We start from the raw sequence: 27,906 nt of genomic DNA on the forward strand, positions 1-27,906 counted from the left end.
TATGCTAAAATGATTTTTTTTAATGGAGAAAAATTACAGCACTCTGAATTGCAGCTTCAGCAGCCTGGCCTCAGTCCCTCGGTAGTGCTGGGAGATCTTTTTAGCCGTCACCCATTGTCCTTCGCTGTAGACTTACATTTTTGTCGCGTGTTTTGGTGCTGGGCCTCCTTCAGATCCCTATTGTGAGTTTGTGAGCTGGGGCTGAGGGAGAAATGAAGACACTGGTTTTTAAGGGTTTCAGATTTACTCAGGTAAGCTACCTGCACCCTGGACCCTCCAGGTCAGTGATGGAGTCGGGCCAGTGGTAGGTTGGGGCTGGCAGAGGACCTTGGACTGGGAAAGAATCTGGGCTGGATCTTAACATGGTGTGTGTGTGTGTGTGTCTGAAGGCGGAGTTTTGATTTGCAAATGCCTGAGGCTGGGGAGCCAGGAGTTTATTTGGAAGATCAACAAGGAAGCACCAGGACCGAAGAGCATCTCAAGGTTGGGGAAGAAGTTAAGAGAATGAGGAGTAGAGGACTCCAGATTGGGACTGCATTCTAAACGTGGATGCCTGAGGCTGGCTATGAGGTCGGTAAGGCCTGTAAGGCACGCTTTGGCCCGGCCTCAGAGGCAGGAGAGGCTGCCGTTTGTGCTTATTGCTGTGAGTTCTGTTCCTCTGAGTCAGTGACACGTCCTGGACAAGAGGCAGTGGACACTGTTGACAAAGTTAAAAGAGGAGTTCTTGTTAGTTCACAGCAGCCCCATACAGTGATTCTTGGAACTTGGCTTTAGCTCTTGGACGTAACGGAATTTGTAAGGCTAGTGGGATCCAACAGGCTGGATTTCCAGAAGAGAATGTGGTTCCTGTTACAGTCTTAGTTATATTGTATTCGGTTTGAGAACCAAGTTTGTGGAATGGATTTGAGTAAGTAAAAACCAGTAGTGAGCCTGGGTGATTTCGTGTAGATTTTACCACCTGATAAACAGATGGCAGGGAAAATGTTTCAGTAGAAAAATGAGAGTGTGTAACCAGACTGAATGCTTGCAGTGTGGAACTGAAGTAAAGGAGGCTCTGGGGCAGGTGATGGTGGTGGGGGACAAGCGGGGAGCTGGTGTGAACTGAATTGATCATAGCAGAAATGGGGAGGAACTAGGAAGTGGTTTCTGAAAGGCATTAGGGCTTGGAGGTAACTGAGCATGAAAGGTGTAAATAGCAGTGATAAGCACCGGGAAGTGGGCGTTTTGTATGGAAGCCTCTCTTACACTGTTGCACCTAGCAGATGATCCGTGCATACATTTTGCACAGCCGAGCATGCCTCATCCAAAAATCCAAAATCCAGATTGCCCCCAAATCAGAAACTTCTTGAAAGAGGAAGAGTCCACATGTGACCTGTGGTCACAATCAGTGTGTGCAGGTACACTAAAAATAGCTTACTAAGTTTCCTCAAGCCGTGTGTGTAAAGTGTATATGAAGCGTAAATGAATTTCATGTTTGGATTTGTGTCCTGCCACCAGGATTTTTCATATGTACGTGCAAAACAAGTATCTGAAACACTTCTAGTGCCAGGCATGTCAGATATTCTAGTTTCTAAAATCCAGTGGCTCTTTGGATTCTCTACCTTAGAAGCAACTTGACCCTACCAAATCTTTTCCTGTATGCTTAAATCCCTTACGAAAACATCTAAATATGGGGTCTTTTGGTTAGTTGTTTCTTACAAATGGAACCCAACATCATTATTTCCCTCTTCATATCTTGAGATAATTAATTGTTTAACTGCTGTCCCATGTTTCCTGAAAAAAAAAAGGTATAATTTTAAAAAATCAAAATCATTCTGTTGACCAAGGAGATTGTTTTCAGACTTTGGCTGTTGGTGAGTGGCCATCTCCGTGCTTGTTGCTGTGCAGACACGGGCATTTGCCTGGCATTGGTGTCTAGGAGAACCAGCCTGTGTTACAGCGGTGGGTCCTAGTTGCCCATGTTCTGTTGACCTACTCCCAAGAGCAACGGTCAGTTCTACAGTCAAATCCCCACTGGGCACTTAAGACATTCTTTATGTTGACAAAGATGGGCAGAACTGATATTATTGCTCTAAGTTTTGTTTCTCAATCACTTGTCATGTAAGATTTCAGCATGGGTATTTCTGCATTGAAGTGCTTGTTGTTTCCTTTTGCCAATTTTCAGTTGATTTTCCTTTCCTAGTTTTATAAAGGAATTTGTTGAATATGCTGAATTTTTAGCCTTCATTTCCTGAAGTATTTCCTGAAGTAACATATGCAAATATGTTCTGGTTTATCACTGTCTTCCTTTAGCTGGTCTTTCGCATATATGGAAGTGTTGGCCCTTCAGCTTCAAGGGAGTCCTGGAAGAGGCTGCTGGGTGTGGATTGGCTCAGCTCTGGCTGGTGCAGTCACTTGGGGAGTGAACCAGCGTATGGAAGAGATCTTTATCTCTGTCTCTCCTTCTCTATGAATTGAATTTCCCGATAAAAATAAATCTTTAACAAAAAAAAGTAATGATTTGCAATGCATGAACACAATTTTATGTGGTCATATCTGTAGCTCTATTAAAATATATATTTTAATTACTTTTATCTTAAACTTTCTCTAAATATTTGTCTGAATTTGTATACAATCTTTTTTAAGTTTTTTTATTTAATTGGAAAGAAAGATTTACAGAGGAAAAGATCTTCTATCCACGGTTTGCTCCTCAGATGGCCACTATGGCCGGAGCTGAGCTGATCAGAAGTCAGGAACTGGGCCCAATGTGATAGCCTAGCAGCTAAAGTCCTCGCCTCTCATGCACTGGGACCCTGTATGGATGCTGGTTTTAATCCCAATGGACCCACTTCTCATCCAGGTTCTTGCTTGTGGCCTGGGAAAGCAGTCAAGGATGGCCCAATGCCTTTCGACCCTGCCACCCGCGTAGGAGACCTGGAAGAGGCTCTGGTTTCCTGGTTTGGATTGGTGCATCTCTGTTATGGCCGCTTGGGAAGTGAATCAATGGATGGAGGATCTTCTCTTTGTCTCTCCTCATCTTTGACTTTCCAAAAAAAAGAAATCTTAAAAAAACGAAGCCAAGAACTTCTTTCAGGTCTCCCCCATGGCTGCAAGGTCCCAAGGCTTTGGGCTGTCCTCGACTGCTTTCCCAGGCCACAAGCAGGGAGCTGGATGGGAAGTGGAGCTGACTGGACCCAACCAGCACTTGTATGTAATCCCAGTGCTTGCAGGGGGAGGATTAACAAAGCGAACCCTTGTGCTGGGTCCTGTACATAGTCTTTTAAAAATGTAAATTGTGGTCTTTCTGTTTTGATTGAATGTGCATTGGTGATCTAAAAATGAAATTAGTTCTAAGTTGACAGCTTTTCTTAGTGTTTTCTGTGGAGCAATCCTGGTTCATATTGAGTTGATAAGCTCACGTGGGGCCTCACTTGAGTGCCTCCTGGGGCTTGGCTGCCGGATTTGAATCCTGTCTCTGCTGTTTCCTGGCAGTGTGCCTTTCCCTGGCTCTAATCCCATTTCCTCATGCAGTAAAGGTAATAGCAATATCAGAATGTTGTTGGGAGGTTCAAACGCAATGCAGCCTCCGAGGTCCTTACTGTTTTGTTGTGGGGTAGTGTGACGACAAGCACTGGGTAAATGGCTTGGTGTTAGCACACTGGGTGGGATTCTATTATATGTACTCATTGTGTGATTGAGGGAATGTTCCACGGAGGTATAGATAAAATCTCATTTTCGGAGGGGCCTTAGAGATTGTCTGAATTAAGTTGACCTCTTGATTTGAAAGAACTCTGGACTGCCGAGTCCGTTTGTTTATGTTGTGGTTCTGAAGCAGTTGGTTTTGCCTTGGCAGGTGCGTGTTGATATTTGTGGAAGAACAGATTAGATGAGCTGATGGAACACAGTTGCCCCATCTGAGGCGCTGTTACGTCAGTGTGTGAGGGCAGGTTTGGTTTACCTTTCCCTCAGGGTTAACTAAAAATTTTGTAAAGATATTCATTCAGCTTAACTTGATTTTTCCCCAAATGTAATTGTAAGTTTCAGATGTAAAAGTGAATGTTTTTTTCTTCATTATCAGTAATTCTTAACATTGATACTTTTGGTTCTGATAAAATACTAGATACACCTTAAAATATTTTTAAAATGGAGTCGTTCTAAAATAATTCTCTGGTACTGTGTTTTTGTTTTTAGAGCTTTTTGACAACTACATGCAACAAGATGCCCATGAATTCTTAAATTACCTGCTAAATACAATTGCTGACATTTTACAAGAAGAGAGAAAGCAGGAAAAACAAAATGGTCGCTTACCTAATGGTAATATTGACAGTGAAAATAACAACAGCACACCAGACCCGACGTGGGTTCATGAGATTTTTCAGGGAACATTAACTAACGAAACCAGATGTCTTACTTGTGAAACTGTAAGTATGTCAGACAGTTTTGTCTGGAAAGCATGTACTCTGTTGTATTAAATGCTGTGCCTTGAGGATGAATGTGTGGTGATGAAAATTTGACAATCCTTAGATATAGAAGAAATGTTAAAGATGTGCTTTTCAGTGGATGCGTTATTTTCTGTAACACTGCTTATAGACAGAATATCTGGGGCGATCAATGGTAATTACTTGTAGTTTGAAGCAGTTTAATTTTGTGTCAGCTAAGAAGGCCGTAGACTGTGCTGTGGAAATGATATGTCTTAGTTTAAGCTTGCAGAACACTTGCAGGTCAGGGAGGTGCGGCTGTGTTTCTCTGAGAAATGTACTGTTAAATGATTGCATTGTGCAAACAGAGTTCTCTTCTAATAAGTGTGGATGGCTAGTCACTTGCATGGCCAAGGGTACAGCTAGGAGAACATGGCACACACTCTTTTATGGTAAGCATTTTTATAAAGTAGAAGTAATACACCAAAAAAAAAAAGTAGAATAAGAAATACTAACTCAATATTCAGTTAATACTGACTTATTATCCAGTTCTGTGTACTACATGAACTGTGCTGTACTTTGTCTGTGACAGGTGTTTCCACCGGCATTATCACATGAGTAATGTTGTGTATGTGGCATAATATTAGCTGTGACACCACTAGATGATAGGAACGTTCTGGCTCCAGTGCAGTCTCCTGTGACCACTGTCTTACATGTGGTCCATTGTTGAACAAAACACTGTTACATGGTGCATGACAAAGTTATTTTTCCTTGTCCTCCAGTTATGCTCAGATTCCGTTTGCAGCATTAGTGGAGACTGCCAAGGGCTGTTGCAGGTGGTTGTGGCCTGGGGATTGAGGGAGTGGAAACGGAGCGTTTTTTGAATGCAAAAGTGATGGCAATATTCTTGTTCATAGTGCTTTTTTATCAGTGTGCTTTGTAAGAGGCAGCCACTGATCCTTCTGCCTGGATTATACAATGTTCTCTTGTCATCTGCAATAATATGTAAGATGGCTTCCCCAGAACTGAGTATGAATTGAGGATACATCCTCACAAACTTCAATTGTCAGTGTGCCGCTACAGTGCATACTGATGGTCCCCATTCTGTTATCACACCTGGGTGCAACCCTGACTTTCTCAGGATGAATACATATCATTTCCGTTTTCAGCAATGCATATATCTCTAAGTACCAACTGGGCCACAATAGAGGACAGGGAGAGGGTGGTAGAGGATGAACAAGTCGCAAGTCTGATTTTCAGGGTGTTTGCAAGCAAGTGGAGCCTGGCCTGGCCAGCAAGTAGTCAGGCAGTGCCAGTGCAGCATGTGAAGGTGTGGGTGAGGACACACAGGCCTACCTCAGGGGGTGTGGGAGCACTCAGGTAGGCCAGACTGTTTCCTGGAAGGGCTGGCTCTCTTATACCACCTGGTGGTGCTCCTTTCTGCCCTGTGAGGGTTCCTTCTCCGTCTTGTTCCTCATCTTCGCTTTTTTTGTATATTCTTAAATGTGGGTGGGTGTGTCTTTCAGTGTAGATTTCTCTCCCTTGCATGGGGGAATGAGGTTCACATTCCATTTTCTTACCACTGTGCTGAAGGGAGTCCCATGTTCCAGTCTCCAGCCCCACATTGTACCTGAGGTTTGGCCTGGCGGCTCCTAACACAGGCTGTGCCACAGCATCAGGAGTGGAGTCGAACAGCAACCAGACACATTCACAAACTGCTTTTTCTAGTGAAGTTGTGTCCCACTAGACACGTCAGCATCAGCACAACTGCGTATGCGGCAAAGTAGCTGCCGTCCAAGTGATTCACTGCCTCTGAGTCAGTGCTTTTCGTTTATCATGAAAGTGAGCATTTCAGATGTAGCCGCAATGTCTGAGAACTTGGCTTAAAAGAAGAAATGATTAGTTATCTGAAATGGCAGAGTGACAAAGATCTTCCATCTGTTGTTCCGTACCTGAGTGACTGCATGGGCCAGGAACGCCGTCCGAGTCACACCCACATGGCATAGCAAGAACTCATGTTTGAGCCATCACCACTGCTTCCCCCAGTGCATGAACTGGAGCTGGAGCCCAGGCTCAGAAGCTGGCGCTGAATCCTGTGCTCTGGTAATGAGATGCTGATGGCCCAAACAGTGGTAGACTCATTCCCGATGCAACAGTGTCGGCCCTGAACACTTCATTTGGAGAAATCTAATGACAGTCCTAGAAGCAACAGCAGTTTCATCTTTACTCCTTTTTCCCTGACACAGAAGCTCCTGGCTGCTCTGACTGTGGCCCATCTCTGCCATGCTTTGCTGCAAACACGGCCATGCGTTTTTTGTCAATACAGCATGGGCTGTCTCCTCTCTTGGATCTGGCTTCTGTTTTCCTACGCACTGGCTGTGTAAGGCCCAGGGCAGTTGTATGGTATTACTGTGCCTTTTTATGGTTCTGTGGAATGGCCTGTCATGTGGCAGTTAGAGCTTAAGGTTAGCGTAATGGAGAAATGAAGCAGAATCAGAATCTCGCTCAGAACTTGTATAAGCTATAAAAACCTGTGCAGTACCCGTCCGCGTTTCTGCATACCTGTGTGTGTGTACTGTGTAGACCGCAGTGATACCCTGTGACAATGCAGCACTGGAACAGGAAAGCCACGGGGCACCTGAGCGTGGTTGGTGGGGCCGGGTCGGGCCCAGCTCCTGCTGTGTGGAAGGAAGCAGGCTCTTGATGGGAACAATAAGGAACGTTTGTGTCTCAACTTCTCTCCCCTATTCCTTTTGTGAAACAAGATGACTTACCCATAAATGAAAGTTGTCTTAATTGGAATATTTGGAGGAAGAGCTAGATCATGTGCTTTAGCAGTCACACCAGCATCGCGTCCTTTGCTGGGTGTTCTCAGTCAGCCTAGCTGTGCTTTTCAGAAGCAGTGTGTCTGACATAGGCGATTTTGTACGGTAAGTAGCACTGAGATTTTTACAAAGAAATGCAGTAGCATGGCACGCTGGGCTGTGTCAGGAAAAATCCCTCCGGTGCATCTGGGTGTTCTCCCTCTGCACAGGCTGGGGGTTATTTCCTCAGTAGCCTTTTGGATCATCCAAGTCAAGTACATTTTTCTTTTGAAATTGTGGGAAAAATTATTTGCACAGTAATGAGAGGCAATTCATTCTGCCAGCGTGGAGCCATTGTTTTCTGATATTTGAAAAAAATCAAAGATAATTCCCTGTTTTTACAGATAAGCAGCAAAGATGAAGATTTTTTAGATCTTTCTGTTGACGTGGAACAAAATACATCAATTACTCACTGCCTAAGGTGTGTGTATATACAGCTACTTCTTTGTGGAATTTAGAGATTATTTTGGTTTAGAGTATTTTAAAATGAACTCATGAATTTTGGGCATAGTCAAGATAAATTTATTTTGGATTTTGCACAGGGGTTTTAGCAACACGGAAACCCTATGCAGTGAATATAAATATTACTGTGAAGAGTGTCGCAGCAAGCAGGAAGCACACAAACGGTAAGCTAGTAGTTTTTAAAATTATTATTTTTATTTTAGTGATCCTTTGTTAGTAGATGTTTATGGTGGGCTTTTCTAACTGAAAGGGATCTATGAAAATTCACACTCAGTAAATATTCATGATTAAATATTGTAACTGTGGGGCCAGCATTGTGGTGCCCTAGGTTAAACCACCACCTGTGGTGCTGGCATCTCATACTGGAGTTTGAGCTCTGTCTGTTCTGCTTCCAATCCAGGTCCCTGCTAATACGCCTGGGGAAGCAGCAGAAGGTGGCTCAGGTCCTTGGGCCCATGCCACCCGCTTGGGAGACACAGATGGAATTCCCAGCTCCTGGCTTTAGCCTAGCCCAGCTCTGGGTGTTAGGATCTTTTGGGAAGTGAACCAGCGGATGGGTGTTTCTCTGTTTCCCCTCACTTCTCTCCCTTTTCTCTGCTTATTTCTGCCTTTTAAGTGAAAAACAGAACAAACGAACAAAAAAAGCTACTCCAGTAATATTCTTCTTGATGTCTTTGTTACAAAAGCTGTGTCCCCTGAATTATCATTCTGTGTCTGGTGATCATTTAATAAACCAGTACAGATGAAGTGTTTGATCTTGCTGCTTCCTGGTTACATGGGCTTTTCACTTGGGTAGCAGTAGTAACGAGAAAGTGCTTCGTTCCTGCTTTTCCTACAAAGGACATAGAGAAGGCTCAGGTTTTGTGTCAGACACTTGGATCATCATCACTGTTATTTCATGTCTTATTTTGAAACAGTCTCAACTAGTTTTTTTTTTTTTTTTTTTTAGTAGTTTTCATTTTATTTGAAAGACAGATAGCTTCAATTTATAGGTTCACTCCCTCTGCCTGTGACAGCTAGGGCAGAGTCAGGCAAAAGGCAGGGGGTCTGGAACTCTATCGGGGTCTCTCAGCTGAGTATTAGGGACCCAGGCACTGGAGTCATCACTTGGCCTGTCGGGGTGCACGTTAGCAGGAAGCAGAGCTGGGAGCTGATACCTGGCACTCTGATGAGCAATACGGGCGTTTCACCTCAGGCGCTGTGTGAGCTGCCCCTACACTGCAAGAATCCTTTCCAGACTGTTTGGAAACGAAACACTGACACCAAGTCCCCATGACCTTTGCATGCTTCAGTGGATGTTTCGTACCTTTGTGCTGTTGCTGTCTCGGCGATTTCTTTACAGAACAACAGTCTAGTCCACAGTTGCACATTGCATTTAGTAATTCCGATCTCTCTAGGTTTCTCCCATTTTGAACTGTTCCAGTCTTTTCTGAACTTCGGTAATTTTGCCTCTCTTGAAAGTCACAGGTTTTGTAGAATATCCCTTATTTGGCATTGTCTCATGTTCTTATGATAGGATTCGATTAGAGTCGGGTTGTTTATCTTGGAGAGGGATCATACAGAAGTGATGTTCTGTTTTACTCGTTATATCCCCAAGTGGCATGTGACTTTGATTGGGCCCATGTCTTAGGACATCTTCCAGAGCAGCCCTGGAATCGGTGATTTCTCACAGGGACTCAGCATTAGCAAATAGTTGTGATCACCACTAAGATTTATTACAGGGAGGAAACCAAGTACAGTCAGCAATGAGGAAAGCTTCAAAGTGTCACCGAATTCCTCCAGCAGTAAACTGTGACAACACCAGGGTTTTTATGGGGGGCAGGTCGGGTAAGAGCTCTGTGCCCTAGCATACATCCAAATTCCGTACTCCTAGAAAGAAAGCAAGTGTTCAGTACAAACCTTGTTGTTTGTTCAAGTAAGCTAGGCACAATGGACCCCCGGCCATCTTTACCGCTGAGGAACGGACACCCCAGTCCAAGGTTCCAGATGCCCAGTGAAGCACTCTGGCCTCCAGGCAACCCTTTCTAAGGGTCTTCTAAGGACAGTTCACCCTTTTCTGTGCATTCAGTACTGGTGCTGTTGTTGTTGAACACTTGGTTAATCTTAGGTCTCCCAGAGTTCCCTATGTTGAGCAATGATTTTCCGCACTTTAATTTAGAAATATTTTATTTGCTGATACTTTGTGTGAAGGTATTTTGAGATTGTAAGTGTACCATTCATTGAACTTTTTCCTGTTCTGTAAGATTAAGTCAGTGTAAACTTAAGGACTCATATTAAGTGGGTTGCAGTCTATTACCATTGTAACTTTTCATGATCAGAATTGGCCCCGGTTAAGCCATTAGGAGTCCCTCAAGTTCATAGCCATGTGTGATGTACCCAGTCATCATTTTTTAGCACTTAATTTGTGGCACCAGACATTCCAGGCTCATTCTTGCAGTGAGCATGACACATGGATATGTAAACACACACACATTGACATCTGTATGTATTTCTCAATCTGTCCAGTGAAAATCATGAATTCACAGTGGCATCTCTTATTCCAGCCAGTACCTTAGAATTCATTTTACTATCTCACCTTTAATGTTTTAATTTTTTTCTCTGACAGTACATATAGGCTCTTTTCTTACTTGGTTAGTGCACCTGAAGGTATCAGTCCTACTCCCTCTGCCTTCCTCCTTCTTCATCCTCACTCACTTGGGCTTCTCCCTCCCTTGCCTGTAGATGCGTCTGTCTGCTCTGTTTCCATCTTGTGTTTGAACTAAAGTATCCATAAAGGGAAGTGGAAGAGCTGAGGTTTATAAATTACTGTATTTTTGTTTTGGTTTCAGCCACATACACATCTGTTAGGAAAGAAGCTTTCCTGGTAATGGACACACAGAGTCCAAACAGATTGCTCACTGTTCCCTTCCATCAATGCGGGGACGATGGAGCGGCCTGGCTAAGTGTGGTCAGAGGCAGTAGGGCTGGATGTAGTAGACTCATCCTGAAAGATGCCATGCAAAGTACCTAATATGGTTGCTTAGGGAAGAGAGTGAGGGACTAAATGCAGCTCAGGACAGAGGAGCCAACTGCGTGACTGGACCAGGGGGACCCAGTGGGGACCACAAACTGCCCTTCATGCACGATCAGGGTTACACATTTGTGAGCTTTTAGGATTAAACGTATTATTTAATACTGGCTTTCTTTTTTTAAATGTTCTTTGTAAATGAGCTGGAAATTTTGAATATGAGAATCCTTCAGAAAGTTCATGGAAAACTAAGATTAGGGAATTATGGGAATTTCGCAGTACATGTGCTGGTTTTTCATTCTACATATTTTCCATGAACTTCTTGTATGGATGTGTGTATTTCAGTTAAGAAGTCCTATGAGAGCATTATTCATATTTTGTGTATAGCCAAGATTTTACGTTTTGCACATATGTATTTGCATATAATTCCCGAGGTGATATGAAGTGTTTAATAAGGAAAATATACTTTTCCATCATTTTTTTAAAGACTTATTTATTTTTATTGCAAAGTCAGATATACAGAGAGGAGGAGCGACAGAGAGGAAGATCTTCTGTCCGATGATTCACTCCCCAACTGACTGTAATGGCCGGTGCTGTGCCAGTCCGAAGCCAGGATCCAGGAACTTCCTCCAGGTCTCCCACACGGAGGTGCAGGGTCCCAAGGCTTTGGGCCGTCCTCGACTGCTTTCCCAGGCCACAAGCAGGGAGCTGGATGGGAAGTGGAGCTGCCGGGATTAGAACTAGCGCTCATATGGGATCCCAGCACATGCAAGGAGAGGACTTTAGCCATTAGGTCATCACGCCAGGCCCTCCATCATTCTTTTTTTTTTTTTAATTATTTTTATTGCAAAGTCAGATATACGGAGAGGAGGAGAGACAGAGAGGAAGATCTTTTGTCCAATGATTCTCTCTAAGCGGCCGCAGCAGCTGGAGCTGAGCCGCCGATCCAAAGCCAGGAGCCTGGAACCTCTTCCAGGTCTCCCACACGGTTGCAGGGTCCCAAGGCTTTGGACCGTCCTCAACTGTTTTCCCAGGCCACAAGCAGGGAGCTGGATGGGCAATGGGGCTGCTGGGTTTAGAACCGGCGCCCATATGGGATCCTGGCATATACAGGGTGAGGACTTTAGCCACTAGTCTACCGTGCTGGGCTCTCCATCATTCTTAAGAAGTACCTCATATAGTATTGTCTATGTTGATGTATAGTATATTTGCCAGGCCTCTAAATCCGATAATTTGGACTTTATCACAGCTCCTAGATAGTGTTTTGATGGACACTTTTATAGGTGTAATAGTGTGCCTCCCATTTAGATATTATTTACGGGATTTTTTTTTGTAGCATACATTTAATGTAACTTTCTGAACAGATACCTACACTTTTGGTAACTTACCTTTGGAATACTAGACAGGTCTTTTAATCTTATGGGGTTACATTTTTTCTTAGGTCCCTACCACCTCTAAAATTTCATAGTGACTAGTATCAGAGGAAGTTTGCCTTGAAATTACAGCTCATTGTTGTGCCCAAAGAAATGACTACCAGGTTTCAATCTGGAAAGCTTTGGGTGTTACACAAACCACATGGCCATCTCAGCGGATACAGAGAAATCATCTTCTGCTAATAAAAACCTTTGAATAAGCCAAAAGTGGCAGGAAACTCCCTCAGTGTGATAAAATCCACCTATGAAAAGCCCGCAGCTGGCTTCATATTCTGTGTGAAAAGCTGACAGGAGTTTGTGTGTCAAATCTTCCTACTTGTATTTAATACAATATTGGAAATACTAACCAGAGTAATTAGGTAAGAACATGAAGTTATAAGCACTCGAACTCGAAATTTGTCTCTGTTCACAGATGGCATGATCTTACAGTTAGAAATTCCTATAGATGTTACCCAAGAGGAAGAAACACTATAGGACTAACTGTTGGAACCAGCATCATGACACAGGTTATGACTGTCACATGAGATACCAGCATCCGATAGCAGGTGCTTATATTTTCAGTCCACTGAGGAACATTTTAGGTGGCTTCCACAGCTTAGCTGTTGTGAATAATGCTGCAGTGAATATGCATGTACAAATACCTCTTCAACGTCCTGTATTTAATTCTTCGGCATATACACCCAGAAGGAAGAATGCTAGATCACTTGGTGATTTTATTGGTAATTTTTCAGGAAACCCCGCACTGGTTTCCATAGCAACTCTATCATGTACTGTTTTACATTTCTACCAACACTCGTCATTGGGGTTTGTTCATTTCTTTTGCTGGAGAGTGGACACACACACAAAGCAATTTACTGTTTTACATTCAGCCTTTCCAGTAGTTTGTTCACACCTGGATGCCTTTGTACAGGCAGGCCTGCTGAGTTGTGTCCACTGGAGGATAGAACTTCGTGTAGGGAGATGTGCCAGCCTCAGGGAGGATAAAGACTGCGGATGGAAACAGTGAGGCCTGGGAGAGTTGTGATGACTGCATCCGAGTTTCCTGCCTTCATCTCCTCCTCCCTCTCGCTTCTCTTTGCTCTCCTTCATTCTGCATGCAGTGAGCCCACTTCAGGGCCCGGTCCTGTCTTCAGGTATTGAGAGAGTCCCATGCAGTGCTAAATGACTCAGTGTCATGTTGCATGGCCACATGTTCCAATGGGAGGAGTTGCCTACGTGGAGTGATTCCAAACCTGCTGGTACCTGCCATCAAGGCCTTGCCTTTTACTCCAGTTTCAGAACTGGATCCGTATCTTACTCCCACGTAGCCGGTTCCTGCCAGTGGTAACCTGTGTGGTGTTGTGGCAACCAGTAGTCAGCACTCCCAGCCACCCATGCACACACACCAGAGTCCTCTGACTCTGAGCGGCATTTCTGGGTAGTTGAGCCCTTCCTTCTGTTGACCAGTTGACAGCTGCCTGCTACTTGGCCCGCTCCTCAGATAATACCTGGCACCACCTTCCTTGGGCCCCATCGGTAGCTGTCACCTGTCTTTCACTTGCAGCACATGGTGGAGATGAGGGACTGCTGTCTAAATGGTCTGCCTTTGCTTACATCTCACTGAAGCACCTAGTGTCCTCCTTGCAGCTGGCTCCCACAATAATGTGCCTTATGAATGTCAGTGTAAAGGAGTATGGAATTCGGTCCTTAGAGAGTTGTACGTCTGTCTCGTTGCCAAGCGTCTCTGTTCTAACAGGATGTTCAGTGCTTGTGACTGGGATGTTAGGTTCAGCTGTGGCCAAGCTTGCAAATCAGTGCCCAGACTTTATCTGTGGACCTGTTTGCGTGGCTTGCAGTTTCTGGCGGTCCTTTGGGGAAAGGACAGATACCACCTCGGCTCAGTCATGGTGGCATCCTTTGTGACTGCTGAATGGCTGGTGCTCCTGGTAGGGGTGGTGCCGCCAGAGGTGATGTTCCTTCTGCCCCAGTGTGCTCTGCAGTGTTTAAGTTCGGATACCAATACCTGCTGGCTCCATGCAGGACTCTGTTGTGGCCACTGGAGAAAGACATTTCTGGGAGTTTCTTAAGAGTCACCACAGTCCTTGCCCAGTGACTGACAAGTGCTGAGAAGGGTATAAAAGGCCAGCTGCCTTTCCATGGTTGAGATAAAGTTCCAAGTTTTCTGAGTCTGCTGAAGGCCAGCTATCCTATACTCTAGCTGTTCTCGATTTTTTTTTTTAATTGTTTACTTGAAGACAAACTGTTGTTTGATTCTTTAGAAACACATTGAGACTGCTTTTTTTTTTTTAAAGATTTATTTTATTTTTATTACAAAGTCAGACATACTGAGAGGAGGAGAGACAGAGAGGAAGTGGAGCTGCTGGGATTAGAACCAGCGGCCATATGGGATCAAGGCGAGGACCTTAGCCACCAGGCCACGCTGCCAAGCCCGAGACTGCTTTTAATGTGCAGTGTGTTGTTAGATGTTTTCATTCTGCCTATGGATGGAGCGTTTGAAAAATATGGGTTAAATCCAGAGTTAAGTTGTTCATACCATTCTATCTCTGCAGATTTTTTATTTGTTTTTGCTAATAAGAGAAATGTGTTGAAGACTCTAGCTCTGATGATGCATTTGCTTTTGCCTTTTTTTTTTTCCCTCTTTTTTCTTTTTATTGGAAAAGCAGATATGCAGAGAGAAGGAGAGGCAGAGAGAAAGATCTTTGATCCACTGGTTCACTCCCCAACTGGCTGCTACGACCAGAGCTAAGCTGATTCAAAGCCAGGAACCAGTAGCTGCTTCTGGGTCTCCCACCGCAGATGCAGGGTCCTGAGGCCTTTTCAGACCACAAGCAGGGAGCTAGGTGGGAAGTGAAGCAGCCAGGATATGAACCGGCGTCTGTATGGGATCCTGGCAGATGCAAGGAGAGGATTTAGCTACTAGACTATCACACTGGGCTCATGCTCCTGCTTTTCTCTCCTTTATCCCTTTAGAAGTTCTACTCTCTAGACCGTCCCTCCTTCTCGATTGGTGCCTCTGCTCGTGAGCTGTCACTCTGGCCAGCAGTAGTTGTTGCTGTGAAGTGTACCCTGTGCAACGTTAGTAAAGCCAGCTTGCTAAGGACTAGTCTTTAAAGCATGCCTCCAAACTCTTTCTCCATCCTTTCTGTTTTCTTAAATTTTTTTTTTTAATTTATTTATTTTACTTGAAAGTCAGAATTAACAAGAGAGGGAAAAACCGAGATATCTTCCATGTGCTGGTTTACTCCGCAAATGGCCACCACTGTCAGAACTGGACCCATTTGAAGCCAGCAGCAGGAACCTCTTCCCAGTCTCTCATGTGGGCGCAAGGGCCCAAAGACTTGGGCTGTCTTCTGTTGCTTTCCCATGCCATAAGCAGGGAGCTGGATCAGAAGTGGAGCAGCTGGACCTGGAATTGGCACCCATGTAGGATGTTGATACTGTGGAGGATTAGCCTGCTATGGAACCATGCTGGCCCCTTAAAAGGATAGGTTTCAATCAATGAACATCTGTTACATCTCAATGAGTGCAGAATGGATCCAAGTTAACATATGAAAAATGTGAAAACAATAAAGTATGTAGTATGATTTCTATCGACTGGTTTATTTCCCAAATGCCAGCTACAGCTGGGAGCCTGGAAATTAATCCAGGTCTCCCTTAGGAGTGGTGGGTGGCAGGTGGCAGGGATGGAAGTCCTGGAGCCATTGCCTGCTGTGTGCCTGAGTCTGCATTAGCAGGAAGCTGAAAACAGCAGCAGCTCGAACCCAACCAGCCGTTTAACCACTGTGCCAAGAGCCCACACTGAAAACTGATTTGTAAATCAGTTCACACATTATTTTTTGAAAGATCAGGGTTTAATTCAGACTTCTACGTGTGAATATATAAGTTAAAAGAGATGTTCTCCATTCTATTTGGTTTCAAATTATGTCTTTCATAGAAAATATAACATCCTAAAAAGACTTTTAAAAAATTATTATTTGTTAAAATAATGATAGTGTGACCAGGAGCTCCCTAATGTAATCTCTCTTCAAGGAAAGCCAGAGTTTTTATATCCTTTGATATATTGATATGATTGATACGTTGGACAAAAACTACTTTTTCATTCTTCTGCAAAATCTGCATAAGAAATATCACACGTATATCCTAGCAGATTTCCCTTTTTCTGAACTATTTCAGCATGAGGACAACTTTGGAAGCGAGACTCTCATCAACTTTAAAATATGGCTTCATAGCAACTTGGGTCTTGATGAGCTTGTGGTCATCCCTATCGGCACTTGGGTTTTGTGGTGGGCCAATGATTTGCCTCCGAGAACTCTGCTTTGTGTGTTGTCTAATCAAACATACTTTCTACGCTACAATTTAGATCTTTGCTCTCTTCGCTTTCCCCCACCTCTGCTCATGTTTAATTTCTAAAAGTACAGTTTTCCTAATTCTGAGACCAACTTTATTCTCTCTGTTCTTCTAAACCATAACAGTTACAGTGATGATTTTCAACCAGTGCCAGAAGTTTGTCTTCTGCACCTGCATTTTCAGTGGGAATTTTCAAAACATACTTTGCTATTCTGTAAAAATTTCACATTAGTAATTCTGCATGGGCTTAGTTGAAAATCTCGTGTTCAGTAAAGTTGAATTATTAAATATATAAATAGTAGTTTTATTCTTAGAAGATTTATTTATTTGAGAGGGTGAGACAAAGAGATCTTTAATTCACTGTTTGATTCCTCGAACATTCCTAATGGAATGGCTAGATGTGGCCTATGCTGAAGCCAGGGGCCTGGAACTCCATCGAGGTCTCCCATGTTGGGGGACAGAGGCCCAGGCCCTTGGCCTATCTTCCACTGCTTTCCCAGACCACTACCTGGGATCTGGGTACCAGCCTAACCATTGCATCACGGTGCTGGCCCCATTGCCTTTTATCCTTTTTTGTTTGTTTGTTTTAATTATTTATTGGGTGGGCAGATGTACAGAGAGAAGGAAAGAAAGATCTTCCATTTGCTGGTTCACTGCCCAAATGGCCACAACAGCCACAGCTGGGCTGATTCAAAGCCAGGAGCCAGGATTTTCTTCCCAGTCTCCCATGCAGGTGCAGGATTCTAAGGCTTTGAGACATCCTCTACTTCTCTCCCAGGCCCCAAGCAGGTAAATGGATGGGAAGTGGAGCAGCTGGGACATGAGATGCCCATATGGGCTCCTGGTGCTTGCAGGTGGAGGATTAGCCAATTGAGCTATCATGCAGGCCCCTTGACCTTTTTATCATGAGAATTTCACAATGCCTCTTAGAAACTTTCATTAGCATTATTTGAAGTTTTGATAGTTATGTCATCTTTATATTTGTGATTCATCTCAACATTTTCCTGTTGTTGGATAATTAGGATTTTTTTTTAACAATGTAAAATAGTTTTAGAAGTAAATCTCAAAAAAATGCTGTCTCTGAGATAGTGCATTTAATGTGGATTTGTAGAAATGGGATTACTGAGGCAAAGGCACAGCGGCTCTTCGTTCACATTGCTGAATTGCTCTCCAGAAATGACTCTATACCTTCCTCTGGTTCCTCTTTCTCAAAGGCCAGGCAAACTGCACTGTGAACATTTCAGCAGGAGTAAGCTGCCCACTGCCATCTCCAATCTGTGGAATGCAGGCTTTGCATCAGGATGCAAAGTGACTTCCATTTTCACTTTATTAGTGGCAGTGTCTTAATACACCTCCTTGTTGTATTCAGGATAGTGTTTTTGCTTCACTCAACCCTTGTGAAAATCAGTTCTGCAGCCTGTGGTAGATACCTGCCATGTGCCAGGTATTACTGCAGGGTGGTGGAACAGCAAAAACAAAGGGGTCACTTCCTGCTAGAGTTCAGAGTAGGGAAGAACCATGGTCACTGGTCACCTAGGCACTGTCCTGTGGAAGAAGCTCAGCGCCCTGCAGGGAGCCTAGCAAGTGCTGGCTGAGGCTTTAGGAAGGTGCTGCATTTGCACTGAGCCCAGAAGGGAAGGTGAGACTTTGTTTTAGGAGGAATGGAAGTTCAGGGGCACTCCCAGGGGGCGGCAGCACTTCCGGGCAATATGCCGGGGAGCCTGTGTCCCACAGGGAAATCCATAACTTCCAGCTCATTCCATCCTCTTCCTAGGATATATGTAGCCACTATTAGTTCTTTCTTTATTTGGGGGAGGGGAGAAGGTGTCATTATCATTATTACCCTGTCAGATTTTAATCACTGAACAGATATCAATTGGGAGTCTACCGTACTAGGACAGAATAGCCACCCCCAGGCTGTTGTTATTTCTGCTCTCTGATGAACATCCTTAATTGAGTGGTAATTAATGATCTTGTTTCAGTCTCCTGTTGTCTGCATTGTATAGGTTGATACATAGGTTTAAGTAGGTTTCAGTCTATACTCACATCCAAAGGCATTAGAGGTTTCATGGAACCCATTGTTTCCTCTGCCACCACTTAAGCTCCGATGCATTTAGTCTTGGCATGAAGGATCTGTGTGGGAAAAGTAAAGATTTTTAATGAAGCACTGATACCTTTTTCTGAGAATACTGAATGCTGTGTCACACTGTGTGATGGACTTGGCTGGTCTTATGATATTCACAATGTTGATTTTACCCATGTAAAAAATTACTTGAGGGGTAGACTGCCCGTCCCCCTGTGGTTACTGTGTTGCTTGATCAGGTGTCTCAGTGATTTAAGGCTCTGCTTGGGATGCCTGCATGTCACAGTTGAGTGACTAGGTTCCAGGCCTGGGTCCAACTGCCTGCTTCTGTAAGCTCCCCAGGAGGCAGCAGGTGATGGTTCAAGTCTTTGGGACTCTGTTACCCAGGGCAGATCCAGATTGAGTTCCTGGCTTCTGGTTTCTGCCTAGCCCAGCTCTGTCTGTTGCTGGCATTTGGGAAATAAACCATTGGCTTGGAAGAGCTCTATCTCTTTATCTCTGCCTTTCAAATAGTATTTTTTTTAAAAAGTTGACTTTTAAAACATTGAAAGATGCCACTTGGGTGCCCACAACCCACTTCAGAATTACTCGAGTTCAGGTCCCAGCTTCACTCCTGATTCTGGCATCCTGCTAATGTGCATGTCCTAAGGGAACACCTGGGTGTCTGACAGCAACATTGAAGACGCGAGCTGAGTTCTTGGCTCTGGCTCTGATTGGCCCAGCCTCGACTGTTGGGGACATGGGGGAGAGAGCCAGTGGATGAGTTCATTCCTGTGTATTCTGTCTGTCGTTCACTCACCTGCTGGCCCTCTTCTCCCTTCTCCTCTCCTTCCCCCCTTTCTACCTCCCTCCTTCACAAACAAAAATATTTGGTGGAAATACGTAAAAGCAAGCAGTGTTGAATTGTTGAAAGTGGTGATTATGAGGTAGAGTTCATAAAATGTGGTATTTCTTTCTTAGAATACAGTGTAGAGATGTGCCTCTGGTGACTTTTTTGGTCTTTTTTTTTTTAATAGGATGAAAGTTAAAAAACTGCCCATGATTTTAGCCCTACACCTGAAGAGATTTAAGTATATGGATCAACTTCATCGATACACCAAACTTTCTTATCGGGTAGTTTTTCCTTTAGAACTTCGTCTGTTCAACACGTCGGGCGATGCAACCAATCCTGACAGGATGTACGACCTTGTTGCTGTTGTGGTTCACTGTGGAAGGTAAGTGTGACCTCGGGACCTGGTGTGGTTTCTAGGTTCGTGGGGCCAGTGCACACGCCAGGGGTGTTTACTGGTGATTCACGTGACGAACTTTTGGGAAAGAGAGCTTTTCATTCCTGATTTTTCACTTTATATCATTGCTTCCTTCAAGTGTTACATATTAAAGTACGACTGCCTTGATTTGTACTTAACCCTGTTTAAATGTGACTCTGAGTACTAGATTCGAGTTTCTAGAACTTTCAGGTCTGCTGCTTTTCCTTTCCTTTGTCTATGTGTGGGGGAGGGGGTAGTGGGTAAAAATGATGCTTAGATGCATTTGTACCCAATCAGTCATTTCTGAAATTAGCTTCATGTATTTGTTACTGGTTATTATGAACACGTTCAGACAGTGCTTCAGAGGTCAGCTTTCTGACTCAGCTGCTGTGTCTGTTTCCTGTTTGCCCGGTGTAATGTGCTATCTCCTAAGACAGTATTTAAAAGTATTTTCCCATTTTTAAATTGTATCAGATTTATTTGCAGATATGTTTCATATGCCATGTGAACATGCTTGTTCTGCATCCCAATGCCTGGCAGATAGGAAATTTATAGCAACATGTTGGCTGAGTCTGTTACCCTGTAAGCCTGTGTCAGACCCTCTGCTCCCTAGTGAAGCACCTGCCCTCCATCCTCTGCTATGGTACTAGATGTCCTCTGCAGGCCCCAGTGAACTGCCCCCCATGTGCATCGGGGCATACCGTCGGCTGCACCTTCTTCAACAACTGAGGAGGCAGAGTTCTGACATACGCACAGATCCTACGATTTTCCCCATGGTTGGACTTCTGAGTCCAGGGTCTTTTTGAGGGGTGTCCCCAAAAAACCTCACCAGAGGTGACCCCAGAACTGACTCCTATGTGTGCCAACCAGTATGGGGTCCAGCTCAGTCCTGTCCTTCATATCAGCCTACACATACACACTGGTGGTTGCAGTTGTTGGGTCAGTTCTGTTTCCAACCCCATCTCTTATGCAAATCAACAGATGCGGTAGCCCAGCCTAACTGCCCACCACATATTCGGCCCTCATGTATACCACTGGGAAATGTAGCACAGTCAGAGCGACCCCCAGTCGCCCCCAGCAGGCCCGCCCCCAGCCATGGTTCCTACACCTGATGGTATGTGCAGCAGACTGGTCCAGTGTGTCCCACATCCCATCTGGCTTCAGTGGCAAAGCATCTGTCTTGAGTTCTCAAAGTTTTCTCATTCACTGCTCTCACTGGGTGAGGTCTCTGGTGCTTGGATGGCACCTTGCGTCCTGCTCTTAGAATAGTCCTGGACTGGAAGGCTTCTTCAGGACAGGAAGTTGTTTTTGTCTGCCTGCTGTGTCCTCCCCGCAAAGTAAGCTCCTAGTCGTTTCACGCAGCAGTATACACATGTTCAGGTGTGGACTCACTGGAGCATGCTTAGGGTTCAGAAGGTGAGTCGGCTTCCTTAGCTGGCCACGCCCTTCATCTCTCCTCCATTACTTTATTAAGTTCACTTCTGTCCACTGTGTTTCAGTCTGGCCCTTTGCCACAGGATAGAGCTGCTCCATTTGTTTCGTCTTGCCCCCTCCCAGGTCTCAGCCCTCTCCCTACCTTCCTTCCCGCTCTGCTCATCATACTTCCTGTGACTTCTCTTCCCTTGCTACCCTCTTCTCCTCAAGAAGACCCTTTAGCTCAACCCTTCAAACGTTGAGAGAATGGACTTAGTAACCCAGTAATAATGCCTTGTTAACAACAGAGGTGTCAGTCGCCCTCTGAAGTGAAAAAGTCCTTTTCTGTCACTCTAAGATGTTCATCTCATCTGTAGGATTGGATCAGAAAACTATGAGCCATTTTAGGAAGGGCCTTTATTCTGATATCTGGTACCTGTCTTTGTTTTTTTAAGATTTATTTTTATTGCAAAGTCAGATATACAGAGAGGAGGAGAGACATAAAGATCTTCCACCCAATGATTCACTCCCCAAGTGACCGCAATGGCTGGTACTGCACCAGTCCGAAGCCAGAAGCCAGGAATTTCCTCCAGGTCTCCCACATGGTGCAGGGTCCCAAGGCTTTGGACCTTCCTCGACTGCTTTCCCAGGCCACAAGCTGGGAGGTGGAGCTGCCAGGATTAGAACCAGCACTCATATGGGATCCCGGCATGTTCAAGGCGAGGGTTTTAGCCGCTAGGCCACTGTGCTGGGCCCAATTCCTGTCTTTAAAATAGCGTTTATCATAAAGAACTGTTTGTGTTGGAAATTATTTCATATTTTGTCCCATTATGGAATCAACAAAAATGTATACATAAACTTTTATTATCACATTCAAAGTGTAGAGGTTCAAAATCTTTGCTGTATGCTTGTGTAAAGCAAAGACTCTCTTAGAGAAGAAACAGCCCTTAATTGTTCATGTGTGTCCAGAGCTTTCAGTCGAGGTTTGTTAGTGAGATAGACTGAGGGAGGGTGGAAACCAAGCCTCATTCCAGAACCATGCATTCGCGCGCTCTGCTATTTTCAAGCATCACATTGGATAAACTTCCCTCGGGGAAAAAAAAGCTTTGTCAAGGGAGTCAGGCTGAGAAATAGTTCAGTGTACATTGTTTCGTAGTTTTGTTCAGTGTCCTCTCCTGTGAAACCCCTCTTTCGTAACACACTAGAAAAATGTACTTTGATTTTTCACAGAAGCAAATTTGAAAAATCTCAAAAAAATAATTTGAATGCTAATTAAAAAAGACTACCGAATTTTGATAGCCTAGCTCTGTATAGGTAAAACATTGTGGGGTGGGTATAAGGGCTCTGTTGGCAAATCCTCCACCTTATAGCATGACATCCCATATGAGCACTGGTTCATGTCCCCGCTGCTCCACTTCCCAGCCAACTCCCTGCTTGTGGCCTGGGAAAGCAGTAGAGGGTGTGACCCCTGCACTTGCATGGGAGACCCGGAAGAAGATCCTGGCTCCTGGATGGGTTCAGTTCTGACCATGGCAAGCATTTGGAGAGTGACTAGCAGATGGAAGATCTTTTCTGTGTCTCTCCTCTCTGTAAATCTGCCTTTGCAATAAAAATAAATCTTGAAATCAAACATTGGTTATATCTCTCAAAGTAGTGTGCTAATTATTTCATTTTAAACTTGACTGCTAATTCAGATTAATGCAGCTTTATTTTGAGGGGAAGAAGAGATAAGAAGCATTTCATCTTTTTTCTTTATAGCATTTAATAGTTAGTGCATGAGCATGAAAAGTAGCATTAGGGGGGCTTGGCGGCGTGGCCTAGTGGCTAAGGTCCTCGCCTTGATCCCATATGGTCGCTGGTTCTTATCCCGGCAGCTCCACTTCCTCTCTGTCTCTTCTCCTCTCAGTGTATCTGACTTTGTAATAAAAATATAAAAATAAAATAAATCTTTAAAAAAAAAAAAGTAGCATTAGGAAACCATATGTGTTGTTAACTCATCTTTATCTTGTTCTGCTTTATTTTAGTGGTCCCAACCGAGGCCATTATATTGCAATAGTGAAGAGTCATGATTTTTGGTTGTTGTTCGATGACGACATTGTAGAAGTAAGTAGTTACTTTTCTTCTGTTTCTGTAGTTGCATTAGTTTTCTTAGAGTTTCTCATTTATATCTAGCTTATTGATGAATGTTAGGCAGATGCCCAGGTCTGTGGATTGTATTCTTAATTCCTAGTTGTTTTGTTAAGTTTCTTGATGTCAGAGCCCCCCATTGGCCAAATAACTTTTATACATCTGAAATAAACAAGAGAAAACTTTCAACAATAGAGCTAGTTTTCTTTTTTCTTTTCTTTTTTTGAATGTATTGCTTAAAAACCCACTAGTGAGCTTGTAACACAATGGGTAAAGTGGCCAAATGTTATTTTTGCATGTGTGAATACCTGCCCTTCCTGTCCATCCCCATTCCCACTGGTGAGCGGCACCCAGGGCAGTGGCTGGGACACCTCCATCCTGCTCTAGGCTCTTATTCCTCCCCTGGCCTATACCCACAGCTCTTCTGCCCTCTTTTCCCATCCGCCTCCAGGGAGCCCTGGGCCGTCATTACTGTAATTATTTTTGCCTATACTTGAACATAAACAAGCTCATCAAATGTGACATCTTTTTTTCATTTGTTAGCATATTTATCAAGTTCATTCTGATTGCAGTACATCTTTTTTATTGCCTGATGACATTTGCTATATGGCTATTCCAAGTTAGAATTTTGCGTCTGTGCCAATTGTCGATTATTATAAATAAAATGACCTCGATCGCCCTTTGACACAGATTGGACATTTGGAAATGGCCATTTGTGTAGCTCCCAAAAGGCCAACAGGTGGCAGTTTCACATAGTTCAGCCTAACCTGGGAAGTAGAATTGCTTAGCTTTGGAAGGTACTGCTGATCACCGTGCAGGTCTGTACCACTGACACGCGCCCCAGGCCTGTGCGGGAGCTCTCCTCATGCCCATGCTCACCGATCCTGACTCTTGTCCATCTGTTCCGTGTAAGCTGTCCTGCTTGTCCAGAGCTCAGTGATGGACTAATGTGTACGTTTTGCCTCCCAGAAAATAGATGCACAAGCTATTGAAGAATTCTACGGGTTGACATCAGATATTTCCAAGAACTCTGAGTCTGGTTACATCCTTTTCTACCAGTCCCGGGACTGAGGGAAGCCGTGACGAAGAGACACTTCTGCCTCATTTCTTCTCTGGTTGTGTCGGAAAGGATCAAGCACTGATTTTTCAAGAAAAGAGAAATGCAGGAAGCTCAGGGGGCAGTAGCACACTTTGCACACGAATAAAGCAAAGACTGGATTCACAAGCCCTTCCTATCATGGTAGTTGATTTCTTTGCTCAGGTATCATGCTGTCCGTGCAGTTCATCCGACCAGGAAGTGAAATCAGAGATACCAGCTCCTCTCGTAAAACAGCCTTCCAGTTATCGACGCGCATTTTCTCTTTGTTAATTGCACCAGTAATGGTTTGGCGTCCTTGGGGGTGCAGCAGAAAGAATGGGGATCTGTGCTGGGTTGTGTGTTAGTTGAAGGAAGTGACATGGAGCACACTGCATAGATTGGCCTGTGTCTTTTCAAACCTGAACCGGAAGTACTTTTGGGCCCAACACTTGCAGTTGCCTTCCTGGTGTACAAGCCTAACAGATACTAGAATCCAGTGTCAGGAAGACAAATATGTTTTGCTTCTCTGAAGAAGCTTATAATAATATACAGTATATGTATATGTAGGGAACAATTGGTCAAAAGTGGCTTTTTGTTTCCCCAAGGGGAAAGACTGGCTTTGTAATTATAATTTTTCCTTATTTATTTTACTTAAAACTGGTAGAGTCTAAGTATTGTACGAAGTGCCCATGATTCTGTCAGTAAATCTGAGCATAATTTTATTAGTTTTTGTCAGTTTAAGTAATCCTTTGTTTGTTTCTATTTCTAAGCTGAATATTACATTGTATCTGAAATCTGTACAGTGAGAGGCAGTAACTATTCTTTTCCAGGAGGAACTGATATCTCTGGCTAACTATTTTTTTTATTATTATACTTTATGTGTCAGTTATTTTATTCAGCTTTAATTTCAATAAAATTTAAAAAAACCCACAATTCCCTATAGTTGTTGGAATGATCCAAGAAACCCCGGTGCAGTGGTGGTACACTGATTGTTAGCATCCTGAAATATTTTAATGTTTCAAGCTGAGACCTTGCTTGGAAAATTCATGCCATAACAGGTTATTTTCAAATGTAATTTTTTTTTTTTTACCCTGGAAAGAAGGGATGCTTTCATTTGTCATAATCCTCAGAGTGTGGATAGCCAACTAAAAGATCAGATGTTAATGAAATTCATCAGTAAATCCTCCCCTCCCCCACCCGCGACTCTGCCTTCATGAAATCTTACTGGAAATGTGTTCAGAAATTAAAATTGGTGTTTGTTAAGACTTCATTCTACTGGGGGTTTTTAAAAAATAATCTATGTGGTGTAACATGTATGTAAACTGTTGGCAATTGACATTTTTCCATGCATCGGTAAGTTGTCTGACAGTAGCTGAATGTAACTTGCAGAAAAATAATTGAAAACGATTCAACATAATAGCAATCAGGCCTTGGATATTCTTATCAAACTCTTTTTGAGCAGTACTTTTTTTTAAATTCTGTAATTTTCTAATGTTATTTTACTAAAATTGTAGACTATGGAAAAACAATGAAAAATGTTTTTTGTGCTGCTATTATTAACATTTATTATCTGTATCTTTTAGCTCAGGAAATGACTTCACCTATTCTGTAAACAAATCTTTAACAGGGTCACTTAGCTAATTGGGCTGCTTAAGCAGATGTGCTGGGAGAAAATCATGGTATTTAGTGCTTTGACAGGTTGCTTTTTAAGATGCAATTTCTAAAGCCTCACCCTGGCTGGAGTTGTTTTATACGAATTACGCATAACTTGCCTGATCTGCCAGCGTCACACAGAGAGTCACCACCGAGAGTGTAGGACGGGACAGTCAGAGCAGCAGGGGTCGTCAGGGGGACACACTTTCTTGAGGGCCTCGACCAGATCTGTCTCTGCAACTTTCTGTGCAGTTGACAGAGTGGAGTGAAGCGACGTCCGTGGTGGTTGCAGCCGGGCCACAGCACACACGGAGAAGATAGATGAAGTCATTTGTGCAGAGACACAGCGCCGAAATGCCATGCTGCATTTGTATTTGCATTTTTTTGCATTAAGAAGAAATATGCAGTAAAAGCCAAGTGAAATTTCTTACTAACACAAGTTCTCGCTTTCATACCGCGTTCCATGGTAGTCCACATCCTTTGTTCACATCCGCACTGTAGCTGGTAGTCTGACCCGGGGGAGAGGCCACGGGCTGACAGTGCTTCATACCCCGGGTCCAAGTCCACCATTTTGAAGCTCATCAGAAAGTCGATATACTTCTAACACTTATAGGGTTAGGATCGGGACAAACAGTACAGGCACCGTGAGGGAGGAGGGCTGATCCCACGTGATCAGTGTGAGGGCAGGTGGCGGCTCAGTTGCTCTGTAGCCATGTATGTGTGTGTGGGGATGATGACCAGCCCCTGTTGATGCATTGGAATGAGAATTCCCGTAAGTCGTCAAAACAAAAAGTGAGTAAATCAAGTTCTGCTTTCAAGTCACAGGGCATGGGTCTCGGAAGCCTGGCTTTGAGAGGATGGCCCAAGACAAGAAACAGGAGGCTGTGGTCAAGGGCGCCGAGGGAGGTGTGCTCCACGGGGCTTGTGGTTCTCCCCATCAGTACAGGGTTTGTTTTCCTTTCGTTTCCTTGATAGCAGTAGGAAGACCTCATTTTCCATAACATACTACTCTCTCTACTTTGTTTAAAGATCCTCTTCCTTCAAGATTCTCTCATGAGGTATCCGGCTAGGAGCTGGGAGGCTGAGACTCTCGGGGTCCTGGCTGTGCAGTGAATGGAACCGTGTGACCTTGGGCAAGTCACTTAACCTCTCTGTGCTTCAGTCTCCCTGTCCTGTGCAACAGGAGTAATACCTACCTCACAGGGTTGTTGTGGGGATTCATTACAGATGATGTCTAAAGCATTTAAGGTTCTTGAAGAAGGCGCTATATAAATACAAAATAATATCTATTAAAGTCGGTTTATTTGTGCTCGTGGGTTTTTAAGTGTGATCTTTGCTCTTCCCTCTAAGCTAGAGTTGCAAAGTAGAAATATCCATTTTGGGGGAATTATGTTTCTGTCTTTGCTCGGTTTGTTGAGAGGCATGTGTGTAAAGGAGCATGCCTGTGTGGAAAGAGCCTCACTTGCATTTGTCTTAACATAATATTGTGTCCTTTGAAAATTGTGCATTTTGCTTTTGAGATTTAGAATCTTGAAGAGTAAGACCCTTACAGATGGCTGGTCCCCTGCCCTTTCAGGGTAATCGCTGCTCCTGTACAGTCTGCTTCATGTGTGTGAGGTCGACATGCGCAGGAGGCGGTGAGGCTGCTGAGTGCCATGAAGTGGCAGCCTCCCTTGGTGCTCCCAGTGGGTGACTAGTCATCAGGCCTGAGCTCTGGGTTCTACTGTGGAGAAATGCTGTCTTTCTCCAGAGCCCTGCTGAGCAAGCACCCTTGCATATAGTTCTCAGAACAGCC

The 27,906-nt window shown here is 43.9% G+C and overlaps 1 protein-coding gene across 2 annotated transcripts in view; it reads left to right on the forward strand.

The window, feature by feature from the left end:
• USP12 (ubiquitin specific peptidase 12) overlaps positions 1-27,420 on the forward strand; it is a 95,430-nt gene extending 68,010 nt beyond the window's left edge. For both annotated transcript variants that reach the window (XM_058670939.1, XM_058670938.1), the window contains exons 4-9: positions 4,171-4,400; positions 7,606-7,682; positions 7,804-7,887; positions 19,610-19,807; positions 23,278-23,356; positions 24,350-27,420. In XM_058670939.1, the coding sequence (XP_058526922.1) occupies positions 4,171-4,400; positions 7,606-7,682; positions 7,804-7,887; positions 19,610-19,807; positions 23,278-23,356; positions 24,350-24,451 (770 nt within the window). In that variant the 3' untranslated portion in view covers positions 24,452-27,420. The remainder of the gene's footprint in view (positions 1-4,170; positions 4,401-7,605; positions 7,683-7,803; positions 7,888-19,609; positions 19,808-23,277; positions 23,357-24,349) is intronic.
• The last annotated feature ends 486 nt before the right edge of the window (positions 27,421-27,906 follow it).

This window comes from Ochotona princeps, chromosome 12, assembly GCF_030435755.1.
Source record: "Ochotona princeps isolate mOchPri1 chromosome 12, mOchPri1.hap1, whole genome shotgun sequence".
Classification (NCBI taxonomy): Eukaryota; Metazoa; Chordata; class Mammalia; order Lagomorpha; family Ochotonidae; genus Ochotona; species Ochotona princeps.